Here is a 21,822-nt window from a genome sequence, read left to right as displayed (position 1 = left end):
CACACTCCAGCCACATGAGGTCTAGCATTGTCTTGCATTAGGAGGAACCCAGGGCCAACCGCACCAGCATATGGTCTCACAAGGGGTCTGAGGATCTCATCTCGGTACCAAATGGCAGTCAGGCTACCTCTGGCGAGCACATGGAGGGCTGTGCGGCCCCCCAAAGAAATGCCACCCCACACCATGACTGACCCACCGCCAAACCGGTCATGCTAGAGGATGTTGCAAACAGCAGAACGTTCTCCACGGCGTCTCCAGACTCTGTCACGTCTGTCACATGTGCTCAGTGTGAACCTGCTTTCATCTGTGAAGGCACAGGGCACCAGTGGCGAATTTGCCAATCTTGGTGTTCTCTGGCAAATGACAAACGTCCTGCACGGTGTTGGGCTGTAAGCACAACCCCCACCTGTGGACATCGGGCCCTCATACCACCCTCATGGAGTCTGTTTCTGACCGTTTGAGCAGACACATGCACATTTGTGGCCTGCTGGAGGTCATTTTGCAGGGCTCTGGCAGTGCTCCTCCTGCTCCTCCTTGCACAAAGGCGGAGGTAGCGGTCCTGCTGCTGGGTTGTTGCCCTCCTACGGCCTCCTTCACGTCTCCTGATGTACTGGCCTGTCTCCTGGTAGCGCCTCCATGCTCTGGACACTACGCTGACAGACACAGCAAACCTTCTTGCCACAGCTCGCATTGATGTGCCATCCTGGATGAGCTGCACTACCTGAGCCACTTGTGTGGGTTGTAGACTCCGTCTCATGCTACCACTAGAGTGAAAGCACCGCCAGCATTCAAAAGTGACCAAAACATCAGCCAGGAAGCATAGGGGGTGTCTTGCTAATTGCCTATAATTTCCACCTGTTGTCTATTCCATTTGCACAACAGCATGTGAAATGTATTGTCAATCAGTGTTGCTTCCTAAGTGGACAGTTTGATTTCACAGAAGTGTGATTGACTTGGATTTACATTGTGTTGTTTAAGTGTTCCCTTTATTTTTTGGAGCAGTGTATATTCTCACCAAGCCTCGAATGTTCCGGCGGCATCCCCCTTGTTTGGCCGTAATGCTCCTCCAAAAATCCATGCCTTTTGTGGCCAAAGATGCCGTTGTGCCCTTGGGCTGAGTTGTGCCCTTGGGCTTCGAAGCCTCTCTCACTCACATGGCTCTCTCAGATATCTCAATTCTTATTAGCCAATGCCCGTCACGTGATCGGGTCCTTCTCACAGACATCTCAGCTAAGAAGTAGGCAACAAGTGAAGAGAGACACGTCGGGGACGCAACTGCGTGCGACCCTCTTATCGAATTTCGAGGTGCACATTGAAGATGTTAGTAGAACGGAGTTACATTGTGTTGTTTAAGTGTTCCCTTTATTTTTTTGAGCAGTGTACTATTTTCTACATTGTAGAATTATAGTGAAGACATCAAAACTATGAAATAACATGTGGAATAATGTAGTAACCAAAAAAGTGTTAAACAAATCAGCTTATGTGTTATTTCATGGTTTTGATGTCTTCACTATTATTCTACAATGTAGAAAATATTACAAATATAGAAAAACCCTTGAATGAGTAGGTATTGTAAAACTTTTGACCGGTAGTTATATATACTTTGGCAATATGGAAGTATATCAACACCGCTACTCAGACACCAAAAGTGGCCGACATTGGCCCATAGTGGGCGCTGTAATAAACATTCAAAATCTAAGGCACAGCCCCGCCGCCCACTTGACGTACAACCTAGAAACCTGGTATATAAGTGTTTCCCATCATTAGAATCACATTTGCCTCAAGGGCTCATAAGGTCCGCCATACAGTGGGGGAAAAAAGTATTTAGTCAGCCACCAATTGTGCAAGTTCTCCCACTTAAAAAGATGAGAGAGGCCTGTAATTTTCATCATAGGTACACGTCAACTATGACAGACAAATTGAGGGAAAAAAATCCAGAAAATCACATTGTAGGATTTTTTATGAATTTATTTGCAAATTATGGTGGAAATTAAGTATTTGGTCACCTACAAACAAGCAAGATTTCTGGCTCTCACAGACCTGTAACTTCTTTAAGAGGCTCCTCTGTCCTCCACTCGTTACCTGTATTAATGGCACCTGTTTGAACTTGTTATCAGTATAAAATACACCTGTCCACAACCTCAAACAGTCACACTCCAAACTCCACTATGGCCAACACCAAAGAGCTGTCAAAGGACACCAGAAACAAAATTGTAGACCTGCACCAGGCTGGGAAGACTGAATCTGCAAGAGCTAAGCAGCTTGATTTGAAGAAATCAACTGTGGGAGCAATTATTAGGAAATGGAAGACATACAAGACCACTGATAATCTCCCTCGATCTGGGGCTCCATGCAAGATCTCACCCCGTGGGGTCAAAATGATCACAAGAACGGTGAGCAAAAATCCCAGAACCACACGGGGGGACCTAGTGAATGACCTGCAGAGAGCTGGGACCAAAGTAACAAAGCCTACCATCAGTAACACACTACGCCGCCAGGGACTCAAATCCTGCAGTGCCAGACGTGTCCCCCTGCTTAAGCCAGTACATGTCCAGGCCCGTCTGAAGTTTGCTAGAGTGCATTTGGATGATCCAGAAGAGGATTGGGAGAATGTCATATGGTCAGATGAAACCAAAACCAAACCAACTCGTCGTGTTTGGAGGACAAAGAATGCTGAGTTGCATCCAAAGAACACCATACCTACTGTGAGGCATGGGGGTGGAAACATCATGCTTTGGGGCTGTTTTTCTGCAAAGGGACCAGGACGACTGATCCGTGTAAAGGAAAGAATGAATGGGGCCATGTATCGTGAGATTTTGAGTGAAAACCTCCTTCCATCAGCAAGGGCATTGTGGATGGGTCTTTCAGCATGACAATGATCCCAAACACACCGCCCGGGCAACGAAGGAGTGGCTTCGTAAGAAGCATTTCAAGGTCCTGGAGTGGCCTAGCCAGTCTCCAGATCTCAACCCCATAGAAAATCTTTGGAGGGAGTTGAAAGTCGGTGATGCCCAGCGACAGCCCCAAAACATCACTGCTCTAGAGGAGATCTGCATGGAGGAATGGGCCAAAATACCAGCAACAGTGTGTGAAAACCTTGTGAAGACTTACAGAAAACGTTTGACCTGTGTCATTGCCAACAAAGGGTATATAACAAAGTATTGAGAAACTTTTGTTATTGACCAAATACTTATTTTCCACCATAATTTGCAATAAATTTATAAAAATCCTACAATGTGATTTTCTGGATTTTTTTTCCTCATTTTGTCTGTCATAGTTGACGTGTACCTATGATGGAAATTACAGGCCTCTCTCATCTTTTTAAGTGGGAGAACTTGCACAATTGGTGGCTGACTAAATACTTTTTTCCCCCACTGTATATAATGAATGTCCACTAGTGATTATTTGATAGATTAATTATTAATGACTAATTATTACACCCTGAAACTGTGTGGAATGTGTTAGAATGTGTGAGTGTAGGACCAGTAAAGACTATGACATTGAGCTACTATTCAGCAATGTGAGTAAGAGTTAGGCCAGACAAAGGACAAGGAGAACTGTCTACAGACAACTGAGAAACCAAGATAAAGAGGCCTCCCAATTTAGGGAGGAGAGAAACTGTTATGAAACATGGTGCAGAATATTGTGAGAACGGCGATAACTGAGGAATGGATTTCTTTTTCTCAATTTGTCTGTCATAGTTGACGTGTACCTATGATGAAAATTACAGGCCTCTCTCATCTTTTTAAGTGGGAGAACTTGCACATTTGGTGGCTGACTAAATACTTTTTTTCCCCACTGTATTTGATTTTCCACCATGTTCGATTTTTTATCACAATTTCTAATATTTTAGTTTCAGGAATGTATGTTCTGTTTGGGTTTTTATATCATTTGATTTACACAAAATGCCTACCACTTTGAAGATGCAAAATAATGATACTTTGTAGAGCCACCTTTTGCAGCAATTACAGCTGCAAGTCTCTTGGGGTATGTCTCTATAAGCTTGGCACATCTAACCACTGGGATTGTTGCCCATTCTTCAAGGCAAAACTGCTACAGCTCCTTCCAGTTGGATGGGTTCCGCTGGTGTACAGCAATCTTTAAGTCATACCACAGATTCTCAGTTGGATTGAGGTCTGGGCTTTGACTAGGCCATTCCAAAACATTTAAATGTTTCCCCTTAAACCACTCGAGTGTTGCTTTAGCATTATGCTTAGGGTCATTGTCCTGCTGGAAGGTGAACCTCCGTCCCAGTCTCAAATCTCTGGAAGACTGAAACAAGTTTCCCTCAAGAATTTCCCTGTATTTAGCGCCATCCATCATTCCTTCAATTCTGACCAGTTTCCTAGTCCCGGCCGATGGAAGAACATCCCCACAGCATGATGCTGCCACCACCATGCTTCACTGTGGGGATGGTGTTCTCGGGGTGATGAGAGGTGTTGGATTTGCGCCAGACATAGCGTTTTCCTTGATGGCCAAAAAGCTCAATTTGAGTCTCATCTGACCAGAGTACCTTCTTCCATATGTATGGGGAGTCTCCCACATGGCTTTTGGCGAACACCAAACGTGTTTTCTTATTTTTTTCTTTAAGCGATGGCTTTTTTCTGGCCACTCTTCTGTAAAGCCCTGCTCTGTGGAGTGTACGGCTTAAAGTGGTCCTATGGACAGATACTCCAATCTCCGCTGTGGAGCTTCAGGGTTATCTTTGGTCCCTTTGTTGTCTCTCTGATTAATGCCCTCCTTGTGTAGTTTTGGTGGGCGGCCCTCTCTTGGCACGCTTTTTGTAGTGCCATATTCTTTGCATGTTTTAATAATGGATTTACTAGTGGGATGTTCAAAGTTTCTGATATTGTTTTATCACCCAACCCTGACCTGTTTGGAGAGCTCCTTGGTCTTTATGGTGCCGCTTGCTTGGTGGTGCCCCTTGCTTAGTTGTGTTGCAGACTCTGGGGCCTTTTAGAACAGGTGTATATATATATACTGAGATCATGTGACAGATCATGTGACACTTAGATTGCACACAGGTGGACTTTATTTAACTAATTACAGTGGGGGGAAAAAGTATTTAGTCAGCCACCAATGTGCAAGTTCTCCCACTTAAAAAGATGAGAGAGGCCTGTAATTTTCATCATAGGTACACGTCAACTATGACAGACAAAATTAGATTTTTTTTTCCAGAAAATCACATTGTAGGATTTTTAATGAATTTATTTGCAAATTATGGTGGAAAATAAGTATTTGGTCAATAACAAAAGTTTCTTAATACTTTGTTATATACCCTTTGTTGGCAATGACACAGGTCAAACATTTTCTGTAAGTCTTCACAAGGTTTTCACACACTGTTGCTGGTATTTTGGCCCATTCCTCCATGCAGATCTCCTCTAGAGCAGTGATGTTTTGGGGCTGTCGCTGGGCAACACAGACTTTCAACTCCCTCCAAAGATTTTCTATGGGGTTGAGATCTGGAGACTGGCTAGGCCACTCCAGGACCTTGAAATGCTTCTTACGAAGCCACTCCTTCGTTGCCCGGGCGGCGTGTTTGGGATCATTGTCATGCTGAAAGACCCAGCCACGTTTCATCTTCAATGCCCTTGCTGATGGAAGGAGGTTTTCACTCAAAATCTCACGATACATGGCCCCATTCATTCTTTCCTTTACACGGATCAGTCTTCCTGGTCCCTTTGCAGAAAAACAGCCCCAAAGCATGATGTTTCCACCCCCATGCTTCACAGTAGGTATGGTGTTCTTTGGGTTCAACTCAGCATTCTTTGTCCTCCAAACACGACGAGTTGAGTTTTTACCAAAAACGTATATTTTGGTTTCATCTGACCATATGACATTCTCCCAAACCTCTTCTGGATCATCCAAATGCACTCTAGCAAACTTCAGACGGGCCTGGACATGTACTGGCTTAAGCAGGGGGACACGTCTTGCACTGCAGGATTTGAGTCCCTGGCGGCGTAGTGTGTTACTGATGGTAGGCTTTGTTACTTTGGTCCCAGCACTCTGCAGGTCATTCACTAGGTCCCCCCGTGTGTTTCTGGGATTTTGCTCACCGTTCTTGTGATCATTTTGACCCCACGGGGTGAGATCTTGCATGGATCCCCAGATCGAGGGAGATTATCAGTGGTCTTGTATGTCTTCCATTTCCTAATAATTGCTCCCACAGTTGATTTCTTCAAACCAAGCTGCTTAGCTATTGCAGATTCAGTCTTCCCAGCCTGGTGCAGGTCTACAATTTTGTTTCTGGTGTCCTTTGACAGCTCTTTGGTCTTGGCCATAGTGGAGTTTGGAGTGTGACTGTTTGAGGTTGTGGACAGGTGTCTTTTATACTGATAACAAGTTCAAACAGGTGCCATTAATACAGGTAACGAGTGGAGGACAGAGGAGCCTCTTAAAGAAGAAGTTACAGGTCTGTGAGAGCCAGAATTCTTGCTTGTTTGTAGGTGACCAAATACTTATTTTCCACCATAATTTGCAAATAAATTCATAAAAAATCCTACAATGTGATTTTCTGGATTTTTTTTCTCTCAATTTGTCTGTCATAGTTGACGTGTACCTATGATGAAAATTACAGGCCTCTCTCATCTTTTTAAGTGGGAGAACTTGCACAATTGGTGGCTGACTAAATACTTTTTTCCCCCACTGTATGTGACTTCTGAAGGTAATTGGTTGCACCAGATCTTATTTAGGGGCTTCATAGCAAAGGGGGTGAATACATATGCACGCACCACTTTTCTGTTATTTATGGGGGGGTTTTCAACACCAGGTTCTACTCCTATCAGCTAAAAACAAGAAGAAGTAGCTCTAGTGGGATAGGGATCACCAACATTAGACAATTGAGGAGTGGAAAACATTGCCTGGTCCGACGAATCGTGGTTCCTGTTGCATCATGCTGATGGCAGAGTTAGGATTTGCCGTAAGCAGTATGAGTCCATGGACACATCCTGCCTGGTATCAACGATACAGGCTGGTGGCGGTGGTGTGCCGCCATTCAATCTGCAGCAACTGTGTGATGCCATAGTGTCAGCATGGACCAACATCCATGTGGAACGTTTCCGACTTGTAGAATCCATGCCCCGAAGATTTTAGGCTGTTATGGAGGCAAAGGGGGGTCCGACCCAATACTAGATGGGTATACCTAATAAACTGGTCGGTGAGCAGAGTATGTGAGTGGAGTTAAGCAGTCCTTAATCCTACTCATCGCTCACAGAGCGCTCCGGCGCTCCACGTCCTTTCCAACCGCTCCACTAAAATACGCTCCTTGCTCACAGGAAAACAACAGCCGCTCCAAATTCGGTCCGTTCATTCAAATCACCATTTAACCAACACCCATACATTTTTGTGATTGCCTGGCCCTGCCATTTTGTTTTTAAGTATTGAAACCAAACCATAGGATTTGAAGGGAAGGTATTTTAATAAACAACATGAAAAGGTGACTGTAAGAAGCGCTCATCATTTCAAATTGGCTACATGTCGTGTTAAACAGCATATAAACACTCAAAAGGTGAAAATTAATTATTAAGGCTATATTATTAGCCTATTATTTCAAGGCTATAGCCTACAAAGGAATAAATTGAGAAGCATAGGCCGGCAGGAACATTAAGTGCACCACATTTAAACAACATTTTGTTGTGTTAAATCATTAGTCTATAAATTGTGCATATACTTAGAATTAAATAAAAAAAATAAGCGGAAAATGCATTATTAGGCTCAGTGCCTTTGAATTTACTTTTAAAAGCACGGGTTTGGCCTGAGTCTGTGGCTTTAGGCTCATGCGATGGTGCCTGGAGAGCAGGCCAGCAGCGGAAAATACCCTCTCTGTGCCTACAGAGCCACAGGGTATGCTAAACACCCTTCTGGGCAGAGATGGTGGTATATATATTTTTTGTAAACATTTATAGGTAGGCCTAAAGGTTTTTAGGCAAATAACCCCATCAAAACGGAAAACTGCTTGAAATAGGTAATATAGTCTCCTGAGTGGCGCAGTGGTCTAAGGCACTGCATCGCAGTGCTAACTGTGCCACTAGAGATCCTGGTTCGAATCCAGGCTCTGTCGCAGCCGGCCGCGACCGGGAGACTCATGGGCGGCGCACAATTGGCCCAGCGTTGTCCAGGGTAGGGGAGGGAATGGCCGGCAGGGATGTAGCTCAGTTGATAGAGCATGGCGTTTGCAACGCCAGGGTTGTGGGTTCGATTCCCACGGGGGGCCAGTATAAAAAATATATGTATTCACTAACTGTAAGTCGCTCTGGATAAGAGCGTCTGCTAAATTACTAAAATGTAAAATGTAAAATGTAATTTCAGGCCTATTGGGACAAAATCAATGATTGCCTATTGTATAGATAATAGAATGAAAATGAACGAAACTTAAGACATCCGATTTTTTGTTTATAAATACTTTGCTACAATGGCACACTTAGCTAGCTACCCACCTCGTTCCTTTCTGTTAGCATTTGCACGTAGTACACCATCATGCTTTTTGGATATGTTTATTTTCAGATTACACAATGATTATTTAGTTGTGGACACTACATCACCCTCTCTTGCTCTTGGTCTTCCGCATCTTTGTAAGTCACCTTGATTTTGCACCTGTGTGTTTTATCAGTTTCTTTATGAAAATATTTAGTACTCCATGACAGTAGCTAAAGCAGGGGCTATAGCAGCACACAAGTAGCCTACAGATGCATGCTGGGCCGGGCATGCCCTGAGCTCGTAAAGGGAAGTGAGCGGTATTGGAAAGAAATTGGAGCGGGCGAGAAGGCAGACGCTCCAGCCTTTGGGAAACTCTCTCCGTGCTCCAGTCAAATTGTGCACACTCCGCTCCTTACTCCATCTCCGCTCCGCTCACATACTCTGCCGGTGAGTGTATAAACTCAATACATTAATGACTTTAAGAATGATTACCTGCTGCATTCAAAGATAACCAACCTACAGCACTAGACTAAACTTAACTTGCGTCATCCTTGTGGTATTGAGAGATGAACATGGTAATGCTTTCACTGATTGCACATAAAGTAATATATTTCCTACATGATAGTGCTTGCTTTGTTATCCAACTGATCTTGTCCTTTCTGTCATCCTGTGAACCCCATTCATTGCTGCTCGCAGCTATATTTATTAGTTTAGTAGAGTACAGTATAGTACTGTATAGTACAGTAAAGTATAGTAGCGTAAGGTATAGTACAGTACATTATAGAAACCTAATTTTTAGGTCAAATATACAGTGCATTCGGAAAATATTCAGACCCCTTGACTTTTTCTACATTTTGTTACATTACAGCCTCATTCTAAAATGGATTAAATGTTTTTTCCCCAATCTACACACAATACCCCATAATGACAAAGCAAAAACAGGTTTTTATAATGTTTTGCTTATTAAAAATAAAAATAAATGATTTAGCACATTTACATAAGTATTCAGACCCTTTACTCAGTACTTTGTTGAAGCGCCTTTGGCAGCGATTACAGCCTTGAGTCTTCTTGGGTATGACGCTACAAGCTTGGAACACCTGTGTTTGGGGAGTTTCTCCCATTCTTCTCTGCAGATCCTCTCAAGCGCTGTCAGGTTGAATGGGGGCCGTCGCTGCGCAGCTATTTTCAGGTATCTCCAGAGATGTTCGATTAGGTTCAAGTCCGGGGAGTTCAATCTTGGTTTCATCAGACCAGAGAATCTTCTTTCTCATGGTCTGACAGTCTTTACGTGCCTTTTGGCAAACTCCAAGCGGGCTGTCACGTGGCTTCCGTTTGGCCACTCTACCATAAAGACCTGATTGGTGGAGTGCTGCAGAGATGGTTGTCCTTCTGGAAGGTTCTCCCATCTCCACAGAGGAACTCTGGAGCTCTGTCAGAGTGACTAAGGCCCTTCTTCCCCAATTGCTCCATTTGGCCGGGCGGTCAGCTCTAGGAAGAGTCTTGGTGGTTCCAAACATTCCATTTAAGAATGATGGAGGCCACTGTGTTCTTCGGGACCTTCAATGCTGCAGAATTTTTTGTGTACCCTTCCCCAGATCTTTGCCTCTACACAATCCTGTCTCAGAGCTCTATGGACAATTCCTTCAACCTCATGGCTTGGTTTGACATGCACTGTCAACTGTGGGACCTTTATATAGACAGGTGTGTGCCTTTCCAAATCATGTCCAATCAATTGAATTTACCACAGGTAGAAACATCTCAAGGATGATCAATGGAAACAGGATGCACCTGAGCTCAATTTCGAGTCTCATAGCAAAGGGTCTGAATACCTATGTAAATAAGGTATTTGTTTTACACGTTTAATAATTTAGCAAAAATAATCTAAAAACCTGTTTTTGCTTTGTCATTATGGGATATTGTGTGTAGATTGATGAGGGAAAAAATGTAATCTATTTTAGAATAAGGCTGTAACGTAACAAAGTGGAAAAAGTCAAGGGGTCTCAATACTTTCCGAATGCACTGTATGTCTATGTTTGGGCTCTTGGAGGGTTGGAGTGACCTGCAGGCTATGCATATCAATATCCTACACTTTTTCTTGAAGTTTGAACTTCAATACCCACATGGTGGTCCTCTCAGAGGTTGGTAGAGTACAAAAAAATCTGTACTTAAGTAAAAGTACTGTTACTTAGATTGTAATTAACTCAAGTAAAAAGTAGCCCTCTTAAATTGTAATAATAAAAAATTGGATCTGGTCAGAAAACTACTTAAGTACTAGTTACAAATTTAGTTTGGTAATTGTGAGTGTGATAGCAAACAAAAAGAACAACTTAGTGCTATTGATTTTACATTGATGTATTATTTAAGCCTGCCAGCACCATCTTGCAGATGTCCTCCAGCACAGGTAGGCTGTACAGTTTCAATTACAGTCTTATTCAAAGTTGACTTAATATTTATCAATGTGCTCAATTTCATAAAAAGGTCAACAGTACTGGAGAAATTTCAATAATTTCACATTTTCAATAGCATTAATGAAAATGTATTTCACAATATAATTTGAAGAACCTGTGATGGTGACTGCGTACTAAAAAGTGTGATGTTTAATTTTTTACTCAGAATGAAATATCAAGGAGGATCAGGTAAGTATTAAAGTCAAACAACAATGAATATCGACTATCGATATAGTATGCAAATCATTAAGACACATTTCAGCATGGAATTAAACATCAAGGCAGGTATTCAGGTAGAATCATATAACTAATAAATAATCAAACAGTGCAGATATCAATTCCCATAGTATACTCAATCATATTTTTCATGCCTAGGTACAATTTACCCTCTATCCTCCTCTTCCGAACCTCTCCTGTCCACTTGGAAGGGACTTTTCTTGGCTGGCCAATCCTCCTCCCCCTCGGCTGTGCCACTACAAGTTAGTTTAGCCAGCTTATCTAGTGGCAACCTAGTCTGGTAGCTAGCAAGTTAGCTATTTCCACACACATCTGATTAATCTGTTCAATCTTTATGCCAATGACAAGGTGGCTAGTTAACATGGCCAACAAGCAGAGATCATATGGAGAGCTAAAAACAGGAGATTAAGTATTCTGTCAGATTCTGGGTTAGTCAAAGCAAACTAGCTAGCTAGTTAGCTTCCTAGCCATTTCATTTGCACTCACCCTCAAAATACAATTTTCAACAGCAGAATTATATCCAAGAAATACTAATATTGCAAAGGCAGAAGGTAATTAAAGTGCAACTTATCTCTGATCGCATTTGGCTAAGAACCGACAAACAAAAATCTCCTTAGGAGTGAAGATGATCACTTCACTTCAAGAGCCGTGGTGGAGATAAGGGGTTTGAAGGACAACTTTGAGAACCAATGGAGAGTTTTGATGACAAGCTATTTTGAATACATTTCATTGGTCGTGAAACGTTCTTACAGACGTAAAGGGGAACCAATACTAGTGTTTCAATTTCCTTCAGAAATTACTTGAGTAAGAGTACAAGTACAGCCCACAGAGAGTAACTAGAAAAGTACTAGTTCCTCCAAAAATGTACTTAAGTACATTAAACGCTTTACTTGTAGCGCATTACTACCCACCACTGGGTCCTCTGTAGCTCAGTTGGTAGAGCATGGTACTATTTTACTCATGTTAGGCTGTCAACCATGTCCAATCACCATCTCCATGTCCATGTTTCTAAAGCCAATCATGTATAGCTTCTCATTCTTTTGAAGAAGGACACAGCCTATAGCATCGCACCCATCCATTTTCAAAAGACTTAGCCAACCACCTAGAAGAAAAAGTGTGACGTCCACACAGTACAGGATCGAGACAGAACTGTAGCTAGCTAGCTAGCCAACCTTCTCCAACTTTCTCCTGGACTATCAGCTTTTCATACCACAAGGTAAGATTAAAAACATGAATTATACTGCAATGGTGATATTAACCAGAGCCAACTTGTTTTCCAACAGTAGAACTTAAGTAGCAACGGCTAACTTGTGGCTATCAATAGTTGCTGTTTAGCTTAGCTGCCTGGCAAGCTAGCTAGCTAGCATGGTAACAGTACAATAAAGTTACAGTAGCTCTAGCATTCATTTTCATAGGTAAGACAACTGTCAAATTTGGTGAGATCAAAAATATAATGCAATCTGCTAACGTTACTAAGGTTGTTATTGCCCATGCTATTCAGCTAGCTAAGTTTGTTAGCCATATAGATCAAGTTTGTTATCTATGTAAACAGCTTACAGAACGGTTACATATATAATTTAGAAACTTTACAGTAGCACTCACTTTCAATGAGGGGAGCTGTCAGAGTTAGTGTCACCTGACTTTCTTTTGACATTTTTAGCTAGTGAGCTATATTATTATGCCAGCTAAGTTATACTGAACAAAAATATAAACGCAACATGTAAAGTGTTGGTCCCATGTTTCATGAGCTGAAATAAAAGATCCCAAAAATTTTCCATACGCACAAAAGGCTTATTATTTTGTCCACAAATATGTTTACATCCCTGTTAGTGAGCATTTCTCCTTTCCCAAGATAATCCATCCACCTGACAGGTGTGGCATATCTAGAAGCTGATTAAACAACATGATCATTACACAGGTGCACCTTGTGCTGGGGACAATAAAAGGCCACTCTAAAATGTGCAGTTTTGTCACACAACACAATGCCACAGATGTCTCAAGTTTTGAGGGAGCGTGCAGTTGGCGTGCTGACTGCAGGATTGTCCACCAGAGTTGTTGCCAGAGAATTTAATGTTCATTTCTCTAAAGCCGCCTCAAATGTCATTTTAGAGAATTTGGCAGTACCGGCCTCATAACCACTGACCATGTGTAACCACGCCAGCCCAAGACCTTCACATCCGGTTTCTTCACCTGTGGGATCGTCTTTAGACCAGCCACCTGGACAGCTGATGAAACTGAGTATTTCTGTCTGCAATAAAGCCCTTTTGTGGGAAAAACTCATTCCGATTGGCTGGGCCTGGCTCCCCAGTTGGTGGGCCTATGCCCTCCTAGGCCCACCCATGGCTGTGCCCCTGCCCAGTCATGTGAAATCCATAGATTATGGCCTAATTCAATTATTTAAATTGACTGATTTCCTTATGAATTGTAACTCAGTAAAATCTTTGAAATTGTTGCATGTTGCATTTATATTTTTGTTCAGTATAGATAATGCTTTGATATCCAGGGGACAAACTTTGTTATAAGCATGTCTAGCCATAGCTAACATTACCATATATACCTATGTATTTGTTTATTAATTAAATCAGTCAGTTCATATAGCCTAGCTGAAATAGCCTAAGTTGACTAATTTGCCATGATGCTTGATTAGCCTACTTGCATGAATACTGACTAATTTCCCAATAACACCATGTATTCTTGTTGGCTGAATTATTAGCCTAGTTTTCATTAGGTTTGCCATGTATTGCTCATTGTTCTTGTGATAGTGTGATACATTCATCCTGTTGGTTTCAGATGTCAAAAAATATCCATAAGCCCCATAAGGGAGTGAAGTCACCAGCAGGGGACTTCCTAACACAGGCTTCCATATATATTTTTCACTCTCTTTTGCAGTTCAATAAGCAAAGGTCTTGGGGGCTCATGGGTCTGTAGCAAGGAAGCCTGCTCCAGTAAATAGAATACAGGCTAACCTGTCAAAAGGTTGGTTTGTATTGATCTATTTTTATAACCGTATAACCTTAAATAATCTTAAAGCAACTACATATTTTTTACAGACACAACATGTCCATAGCCAGGCCAAGTTGTCTACACCATCTGTGAGGGCCCCCACCCATGCTATGGCCTCTGTGAGTGCCCCCACCCCTACATGGCGTCTACGAGTGCCGCAACCCGCTGTCTGCAAGTGCCATTTTACCTACTACATCATCCACTGTTTTCATTTTAGAACTAATACCTAGAATTTACATCAATCAAAACATGGACAAAAACAATTGAGTGTCATGTTTTAAATATCACATGACCGTATTGTCAGTATTCATATTTTTTAAAAAATCTTGATTTCCTTTATCATTTCAGCATGATGTGCCTAAGAAGCCTGTTCAGGTAAATATTATATAGCTTAACCTATCAAGAGCTTGTTTGATTACATATTTGTTTTTAATACTGTTTACCCTCAAATAACTTTCATACTAGGTTATATAATAATCTTCTACCATTTCCCCTTTCTCCCAGCCTCTCTTCAGCCCTGCTACAGGCCTCTGTGAAGACCACCTCGCCTTTTTCCCAGACCCCCTCTGCTACAGACTCTGTGAAGACCACCACTGCCTCTGCTGTCTCTCAGGGCACCGCCAGCTCTGCTCGAGCCTCTAAGTGCTCTCCTCTGCTATAGCCTTTAAGAGGAACCTCAGTACATAATACACTGTAATTTCTTAACTAATATCATTACGTCCATTAAAACATGGCAGAAACAAAACTGTCAGTGTTTTGATTTGATGAAGACATTGTGAGTAATCATATCTATTTGTCTTGTTTTGCATTCTGTTGTCTTTTTGATTTTGAAATCAAATTTTATTTGTCACATGCGCCGAATACAACAGGTGTAGACTTTACCGTGAAATGCTTACTTACGAGCCCTTTCCAAACAATGCAGAGTTAAAAAGTAAGAAAAGATTAGGGGAAAAAAATAGGGGGACACAATAAAATAACAAAAACTACGCTATATAGAAGGAGTACCGGTACCGAGTCAATGTGCAGAGGTACGAGGTAATTTAGGTAATATCTACATGTAGGTAGGGGTAAAAGTGACTAAGCAATCAGGATAGATAATAAACAGGGTAGCAGCAGCGTATGTGAAGAGTGTTGAAGTGTGTGTGGGAGTGTGTGGCATCTATGCGTGTGTGTGTGTGAGCATACAGTGGGGGAAAAAAGTATTTAGTCAGCCACCAATTGTGCAAGTTCTCCCACTTAAAAAGATGAGAGAGGCCTGTAATTTTCATCATAGGTACACGTCAACTATGACAGACAAATTGAAAAAATAAATTCCAGAAAGTCACATTGTAGGATTTTTAATGAATGTATTTGCAAATTATGGTGGAAAATAAGTATTTGGTCACCTACAAACAAGCAAGATTTCTGGCTCTCACAGACCTGTAACTTCTTCTTTAAGAGGCTCCTCTGTCCTCCACTCGTTACCTGTATTAATGGCACCTGTTTGAACTTGTTATCAGTATAAAAGACGCCTGTCCACAACCTCAAACAGTCACACTCCAAACTCCACTATGGCCAAGACCAAAGAGCTGTCAAAGGACACCAGAAACAAAATGGTAGACCTGCACCAGGCTGGGAAGACTGAATCTGCAATAGGTAAGCAGCTTGGTTTGAAGAAATCAACTGTGGGAGCAATTATTAGGAAATGGAACTAATCTCCCTCGATCTGGGGCTCCACGCAAGATCTCACCCCGTGGGGTCAAAATGATCACAAGAACGGTGAGCAAAAATCCCAGAACCACAAAGGGGGACCTAGTGAATGACCTGCAGAGAGCTGGGACCAAAGTAACAAAGCCTACCATCAGTAACACACTACGCCGCCAGGGACTCAAATCCTGCAGTGCCAGACGTGCCCCCCTGCTTAAGCCAGTACATGTCCAGGCCCGTCTGAAGTTTGCTAGAGTGCATTTGGATGATCCAGAAGAGGATTGGGAGAATGTCATATGGTCAGATGAAACCAAAATATACGTTTTTGGTAAAAACTCAACTCGTCGTGTTTGGAGGACAAAGAATGCTGAGTTGCATCCAAAGAACACCATACAAGCATGGGGGTGGAAACATCATGCTTTGGGGCTGTTTTTCTGCAAAGGGACCAGGACGACTGATCTGTGTAAAGGAAAGAATGAATGGGGCCATGTATCGTGAGATTTTGAGTGAAAACCTCCTTCCATCAGCAAGGGCATTGAAGATGAAACGTGGCTGGGTCTTTCAGCATGACAGTGATCCCAAACACACCGCCCGGGCAACGAAGGAGTGGCTTCGTAAGAAGCATTTCAAGGTCCTGGAGTGGCCTAGCCAGTCTCCAGATCTCAACCCCATAGAAAATCTTTGGAGGGAGTTGAAAGTCCGTGTTGCCCAGCGACAGCCCCAAAACATCACTGCTCTAGAGGAGATCTGCATGGAGGAATGGGCCAAAATACCAGCAACAGTGTGTGAAAACCTTGTGAAGACTTACAGAAAACATTTGACCTGTGTCATTGCCAACAAAGGGTATATAACAAAGTATTGAGAAACTTTTGTTATTGACCAAATACTTATTTTCCACCATAATTTGCAAATATATTCATTAAAAATCCTACAATGAGATTTTCTGGATTTTTTTTCCTTTTTTTGTCTGTCATAGTTGACGTGTACCTATGATGAAAATTACAGGCCTCTCTCATCTTTTTAAGTGGGAGAACTTGCACAATTGGTGGCTGACTAAATACTTTTTCCCCACTGTATGTAGTTTGTGGAAGTGTGTGTGGCATCTGTGCGTGTGTGTGAGCATATGTAGTGTGTGGAAGTGTGTGTGGCATCTATGCGTATGTAGTGTGTTTGTGTGTTGGAGAGTGAGTTTGGGAGTCCAGTGCAAGAATGTCAGTGGGGAAAAAAAGCGGGTCAATGCAAATAGTCCGGGTAGCCATTGGATTAACTGTTCAGCAGTCCTATGGCTTGGAGTTAGAAGCTGTTTCAGGAGAGCTGATTGGTGTGTGTACTACCTGCTCAGGCAGATTGGGAAGGCCATGCAGGACATGGACCTTGCTCGGAGGAGACTGATTTTGAGGACTATGCATTGGACCCCACAGTTGGTAGTCTTCTGGATGGCTTCTCCACTACCACCACTGCTTACTTCTCTCCTGCCAGCCCCAGGTACTGCTGCCACCAGTACCTGGCCTGCTTTACCCACAGTCCAGTCTGCTGCCAGCCAACTCCACCCATGCAAAAAACTTGATTGGTTTAATAAGTTGCAACGTGTCACTAGTTTCCATATAGACTGCTGTATTCCAGCCCTTTTAATCTTCTTTCTAAAATTAGGGGCTCAGTTCAATCAGATCGAGCATTAACCTGCGGTTGCGCTTGTGTGTCACAAACCGCTCCCTTCCTTCCCACTGGGCACTGGTTGAATCAACGTTGTTTCCACATCCATTCAATGAAGTTACGTTAAACCATCGTGGAATAGACGTTGAATTAACGTCTGTGCCCAGAAGGGTTATTTTCCCAAAAGTTCAAAACAGCAATAGAAAGTGTAAGCTATTGCATAATTGTTATATTAATTTGGATAGGGGGATCTAGAGTAAGGCCTATAGCCTACAATAGAACGTCACGCATTCAAGTGTTTGAACTTGTAACGCGGTTGCAGGAACTTCTAACACGGCTGCATGGGATGTATCGGATATAAAGTTGGGTGGTTTAGTTGCATCCAATGGCAGTTTAGGCGATAAGGTAACACAATTACCTTGGGCCCTAGGGGCTGTGTGTGTATGTACGTGCGTGTAACTGTTAAGATAATTTATTAACTAACTATTTCAGTGTCTCTGTGTGTTTCCCAAAGTTTGTAAGACTTTGGTTCAAGAAACGGACAGAGCCTCAGTGCAATAGCCAATTCAGAGAATTCTGCCCAGAGAATTATGTTATCACAATTTCAGAGTCCATCTTTTATACACACACGTCATACAAAAATCCCACCCCGCTGTATTTTTCCACTGTACATGGGTTTAGCTCATGTTTTCCTCTGCTCTCCTGACCATCAGGTCACACATACACACACACACATTCTTATCATAGTCTACTCCTTGCTCGGGCAGGCTGCATTTTTTAGTTATCGCCGTTCTTACAATATTCTGACTGCCTCATTGTACTTCTAACTAAGCTACACATATTATCAGATTATAGTCTTATGATTCTAACACTTTTCACACAGTTTCAGGGTGTAATAATTAGTCATTAATAATTATTCTATCAACCCACCCTTTGACTAAATATTACACACATACTCACAAAATATGTTGTTATAGAAATTAATCACACACATTGAAGCATATAAATTGATTTGCATATAAAATGAATCACTAGTACAAAACACACTATAATAACACAATTTGCCTGGCATGCTACCAAATTTTACTTCCAACCATAACACTTCTTGTTTAGATTTTCGTTATGGTCTTCATTTGAAAAGATAGTATACTAAACATAACAAATTGTCTTTTCAATACAGGTTCATCAGGGTTACCCCATGATTAAAAGCGTAACGTTACTCTTTAGCAATGATACCTAACCTGTTTACCCACTATCTGGAAACAACAGTCTAAGCCTATAGTGAAGAACATTTTCTTCATCACATCCTGCAATATTGGTTAACTAGTACATCATACTTAAAACAAGAACACTTCGAAGGGTGGTTAAGGGTGGAACATTTAGTAATTTCTATATCAATCCACCCTTTGACTAAATTATCCACACTTTAATACAGAAAAAATCATTAAAATAACTTTTAAACTAGAGATTTATAGTTCTAGGAAAACATCCAGTCACAGTTCTTCGTTAGATTTTCACTGAAACCTTCACACATTAGAACTAAGAAAAGTTTCATCCAGTCTCAAACTATCTGAATCGTCGTCATCCTCCACCAAGCCTGGTGGGTCATATTCTTCATTCCATAGGTCGGAGTCCGGGATTGGGCCGTATCTCACCATCTGCTGTGATACTGCATCCTCCAATGCCTTGCTTACCAACCCTCGGACACAGGGAATAAGACAACATCCACAAAGAACAAGCATATCCATACAAGCTATAGCTGCACCCAGAATAGTTGCAACAATAGCTTTCCATTTTCCAAACATGTTATCAAACCAACCAGTCAATTATGTATTCACCCCCCAGTTCTCAGCCCATTCTTAACTCAATGCAGTGAGACCTGCCAGTGCTCTAGTTACTGTACCATCTGGGGCTGTATTGTTGGGGATAAACGTACAACAATGACCTCCCACCATCTTGCAAACTCCCGCCCTTCTCTGCTAAAAGCATTTCGAGAGCCAACCTATTCTGCCAGGTCATGAGTGAGGTGGCGGATAGTTGGTCTGAGATTCCCTTTACTGCATCCCTTTGACTAATTAATGATTGTAATAGATGTAATTAATCCAGTCAACATTTTTATTAATTGTAACCCACCAGAAAAACTTTGTTGTAAACCCTTCTCCAATTTGATCTGCGATTCGCATTACTTTGGTGTCTATAACATTGATAATCTCCGGGGGTCATGGTGAATTGGGATGCCTTAGTATTATCCTTTTTAAGAGTGGTTATTTTAATATCAGAACAATTAGGTGAGGTTTGGTTTGATCCCAAATCTATCACACAAGAGAACATGGTCTGAGGCATAGGTGCAGTTAGAAGGGTTGGCCTACCTGTTGAACAGGCATAACAATTAGTTTGACCCAACGCCCTAGCTGTTTAGTTCATCCACCTTACCCAGAAGTTCTCATTTGAAATTCCTTCTACTTCTCCTTGGTTAATTTCCTGCATGAGGAAATCTTCTATCCTTGGTGGTTTAGTGCTATTTAGGATTCCTTCTGAGGGCCTTCCAAAGGTTATTAGACTATTTTTTGATACCTCTGGTGATAACATTGGATCTACCTGCTGTTCTGTCTCGGAGGTGGAAGATTAATTTCTCTCCTGAAAAATGAACCTCACACATGTATCTGCCCCGTGCTCATCAACACAGGCCCAATAGTTCCTTGCTATGTCATCTTGCATAATTGACTTTACCGTTATCACCAGTTCCGTTTTTACATTTATCATGGGTTTGTTTAATTCCCCATCGGTGTACTGCGTCCATCCCATTCTCATAGTATGTTCCCCAGGTATGTTTAAACACCTTTGCCCAAGGACATGAGCGTTACCCAGTGCAAATGTATTTACCATACCTTCTAGGACCTAACTTTCTTGTACACGCCCCCTTCTTACCAAAGCCCCCAAAACCTCCTATCTCTTCATGGGAGAAGTCGAATGGTATCTTGAATACCCCATCTTGTCCTAAACTGACTTTAACTATAAAATAACAATTCCCCCAATAGTCTTTCTTGGTTTCAGTATTTCTACGAGATCGAATCAGTGCCTTGGTATTATTTTGTTAATCATTTCCCTGTTTAGGTTGACCTGGATTAATCCATAATATGGTTAACATGATGATGCAGCTCAGAGTCCCCCAAAATCCCCAAAACCGCCATCCCAATTCTGTCCCTGACTCACCTGCCTGGTACTTCCCCATACCCACACCTCTATAAACACCCCACAGTGATGAAAGGTCGGGGTAGGGTTTCTTCGTTAACAGAGTTTACCCCCGAACCCTAGTGGGTCAGTTCTTCTCTTTAAGTCTGTGTGTGTTCAACTGTGTTGGTATGTGGGCCTACCTTTTTGCAGTGGGTAACGTGGACCCAAGTGGCTCTCTCAGCTATTTTTATAGCGAAGGCAGTTACTTGTGTTGTAATATTTTAGAGGGCGAAAAGGCTTGGACCCCAGGTCATTGCTGATTGCGCCTATATTTATTATTATTTTGACGGCCTCCAAGTTTTAAAAAATGTTTTGAAAACTGACTTCAGGTGCTTGAGGGACCTAGTTCTGGATTAAACCTCATAGGAAGACAGTTTATCATGTGGAGATTTTATTCTGGTATCTCTGTTTAACTAAATACTCTGTGTTTGGCAGGAGAGAGACCAGGCTCTCGCTCTGACAGCGGGAGGAGTCCTTCAGAGGATCCAGACCCAGAGACATCCAAACCAGCAAGACCACACCACTGCTCCCACTGTGGAAAGAGTTTTACTAAGCTACGGAACCTTAAAGAGCATGAGAGGACGCACACAGGAGAAAAGCCTTTCCAATGTTCCCAGTGTGGAAAGAGTTTTACCCGGTTAAGGGCCCTGAATGGGCATGACAGGACACACACAGGAGGGGAAAAGACCTACCAGTGCTCTCAGTGTGGAAAGAGTTTTACTACATTTGGGAGCCTGAAAATACATAAAGACATACACTCCAGAGAGAAGCCTTACCCATGCTCTCAATAAGGAATTACTTTTACCTGGTTAGGGAGCCTGAAAATGCATGAGAAGACACACATACAGTGAGGGAAAAAAGTATTTGATCCCCTGCTGATTTTGTACGTTTTCCCACTGACAAAGACATGATCAGTCTATAATTTTAATGGTAGGTTTATTTGAACAGTGAGAGACAGAATAACAACAAAAAAATCCTGAAAAACGCATGTAAAAAATGTTATAAATTGATTTGCATTTTAATGAGGGAAATAAGTATTTGAACCCTCTGCAAAACATGACTTAGTACTTGGTGGCAAAACCCTTGTTGGCAATCAGAGGTCAGACGTTTCTTGTAGTTGGCCACCAGGTTTGCACACATCTCAGGA

The 21,822-nt window shown here is 42.1% G+C and overlaps 1 protein-coding gene across 3 annotated transcripts in view; it reads left to right on the top strand.

Moving 5' to 3' along the window:
- The window catches only part of LOC121570728 (interferon regulatory factor 9), a 33,100-nt gene extending 11,537 nt beyond the window's left edge, over positions 1–21,563 (top strand). Inside the window, exons 5-7 of one of the 3 annotated variants that reach the window (XR_006001515.2) lie at positions 14,150–14,221; positions 14,451–14,477; positions 14,607–14,826. Coding sequence is in view for 2 of the 3 variants with exons in the window: in XM_041882188.2 (XP_041738122.2) it covers positions 21,111–21,466 (356 nt within the window). In the remaining variant the exon portion in view is untranslated. Of the gene's footprint in view, positions 1–14,149; positions 14,268–14,450; positions 14,478–14,606; positions 14,827–21,110 lie in introns of those variants that run through there. The other 2 variants (XM_041882188.2, XM_041882199.2) reach the window with 2 other exon arrangements.
- The last annotated feature ends 259 nt before the right edge of the window (positions 21,564–21,822 follow it).

Source organism: Coregonus clupeaformis, chromosome 1, assembly GCF_020615455.1.
Source record: "Coregonus clupeaformis isolate EN_2021a chromosome 1, ASM2061545v1, whole genome shotgun sequence".
In the NCBI taxonomy this organism is placed as follows: Eukaryota; Metazoa; Chordata; class Actinopteri; order Salmoniformes; family Salmonidae; genus Coregonus; species Coregonus clupeaformis.
Note: the sequence above shows the minus strand (reverse complement) of the source record. Positions and strands in the feature narration are given on the sequence as shown.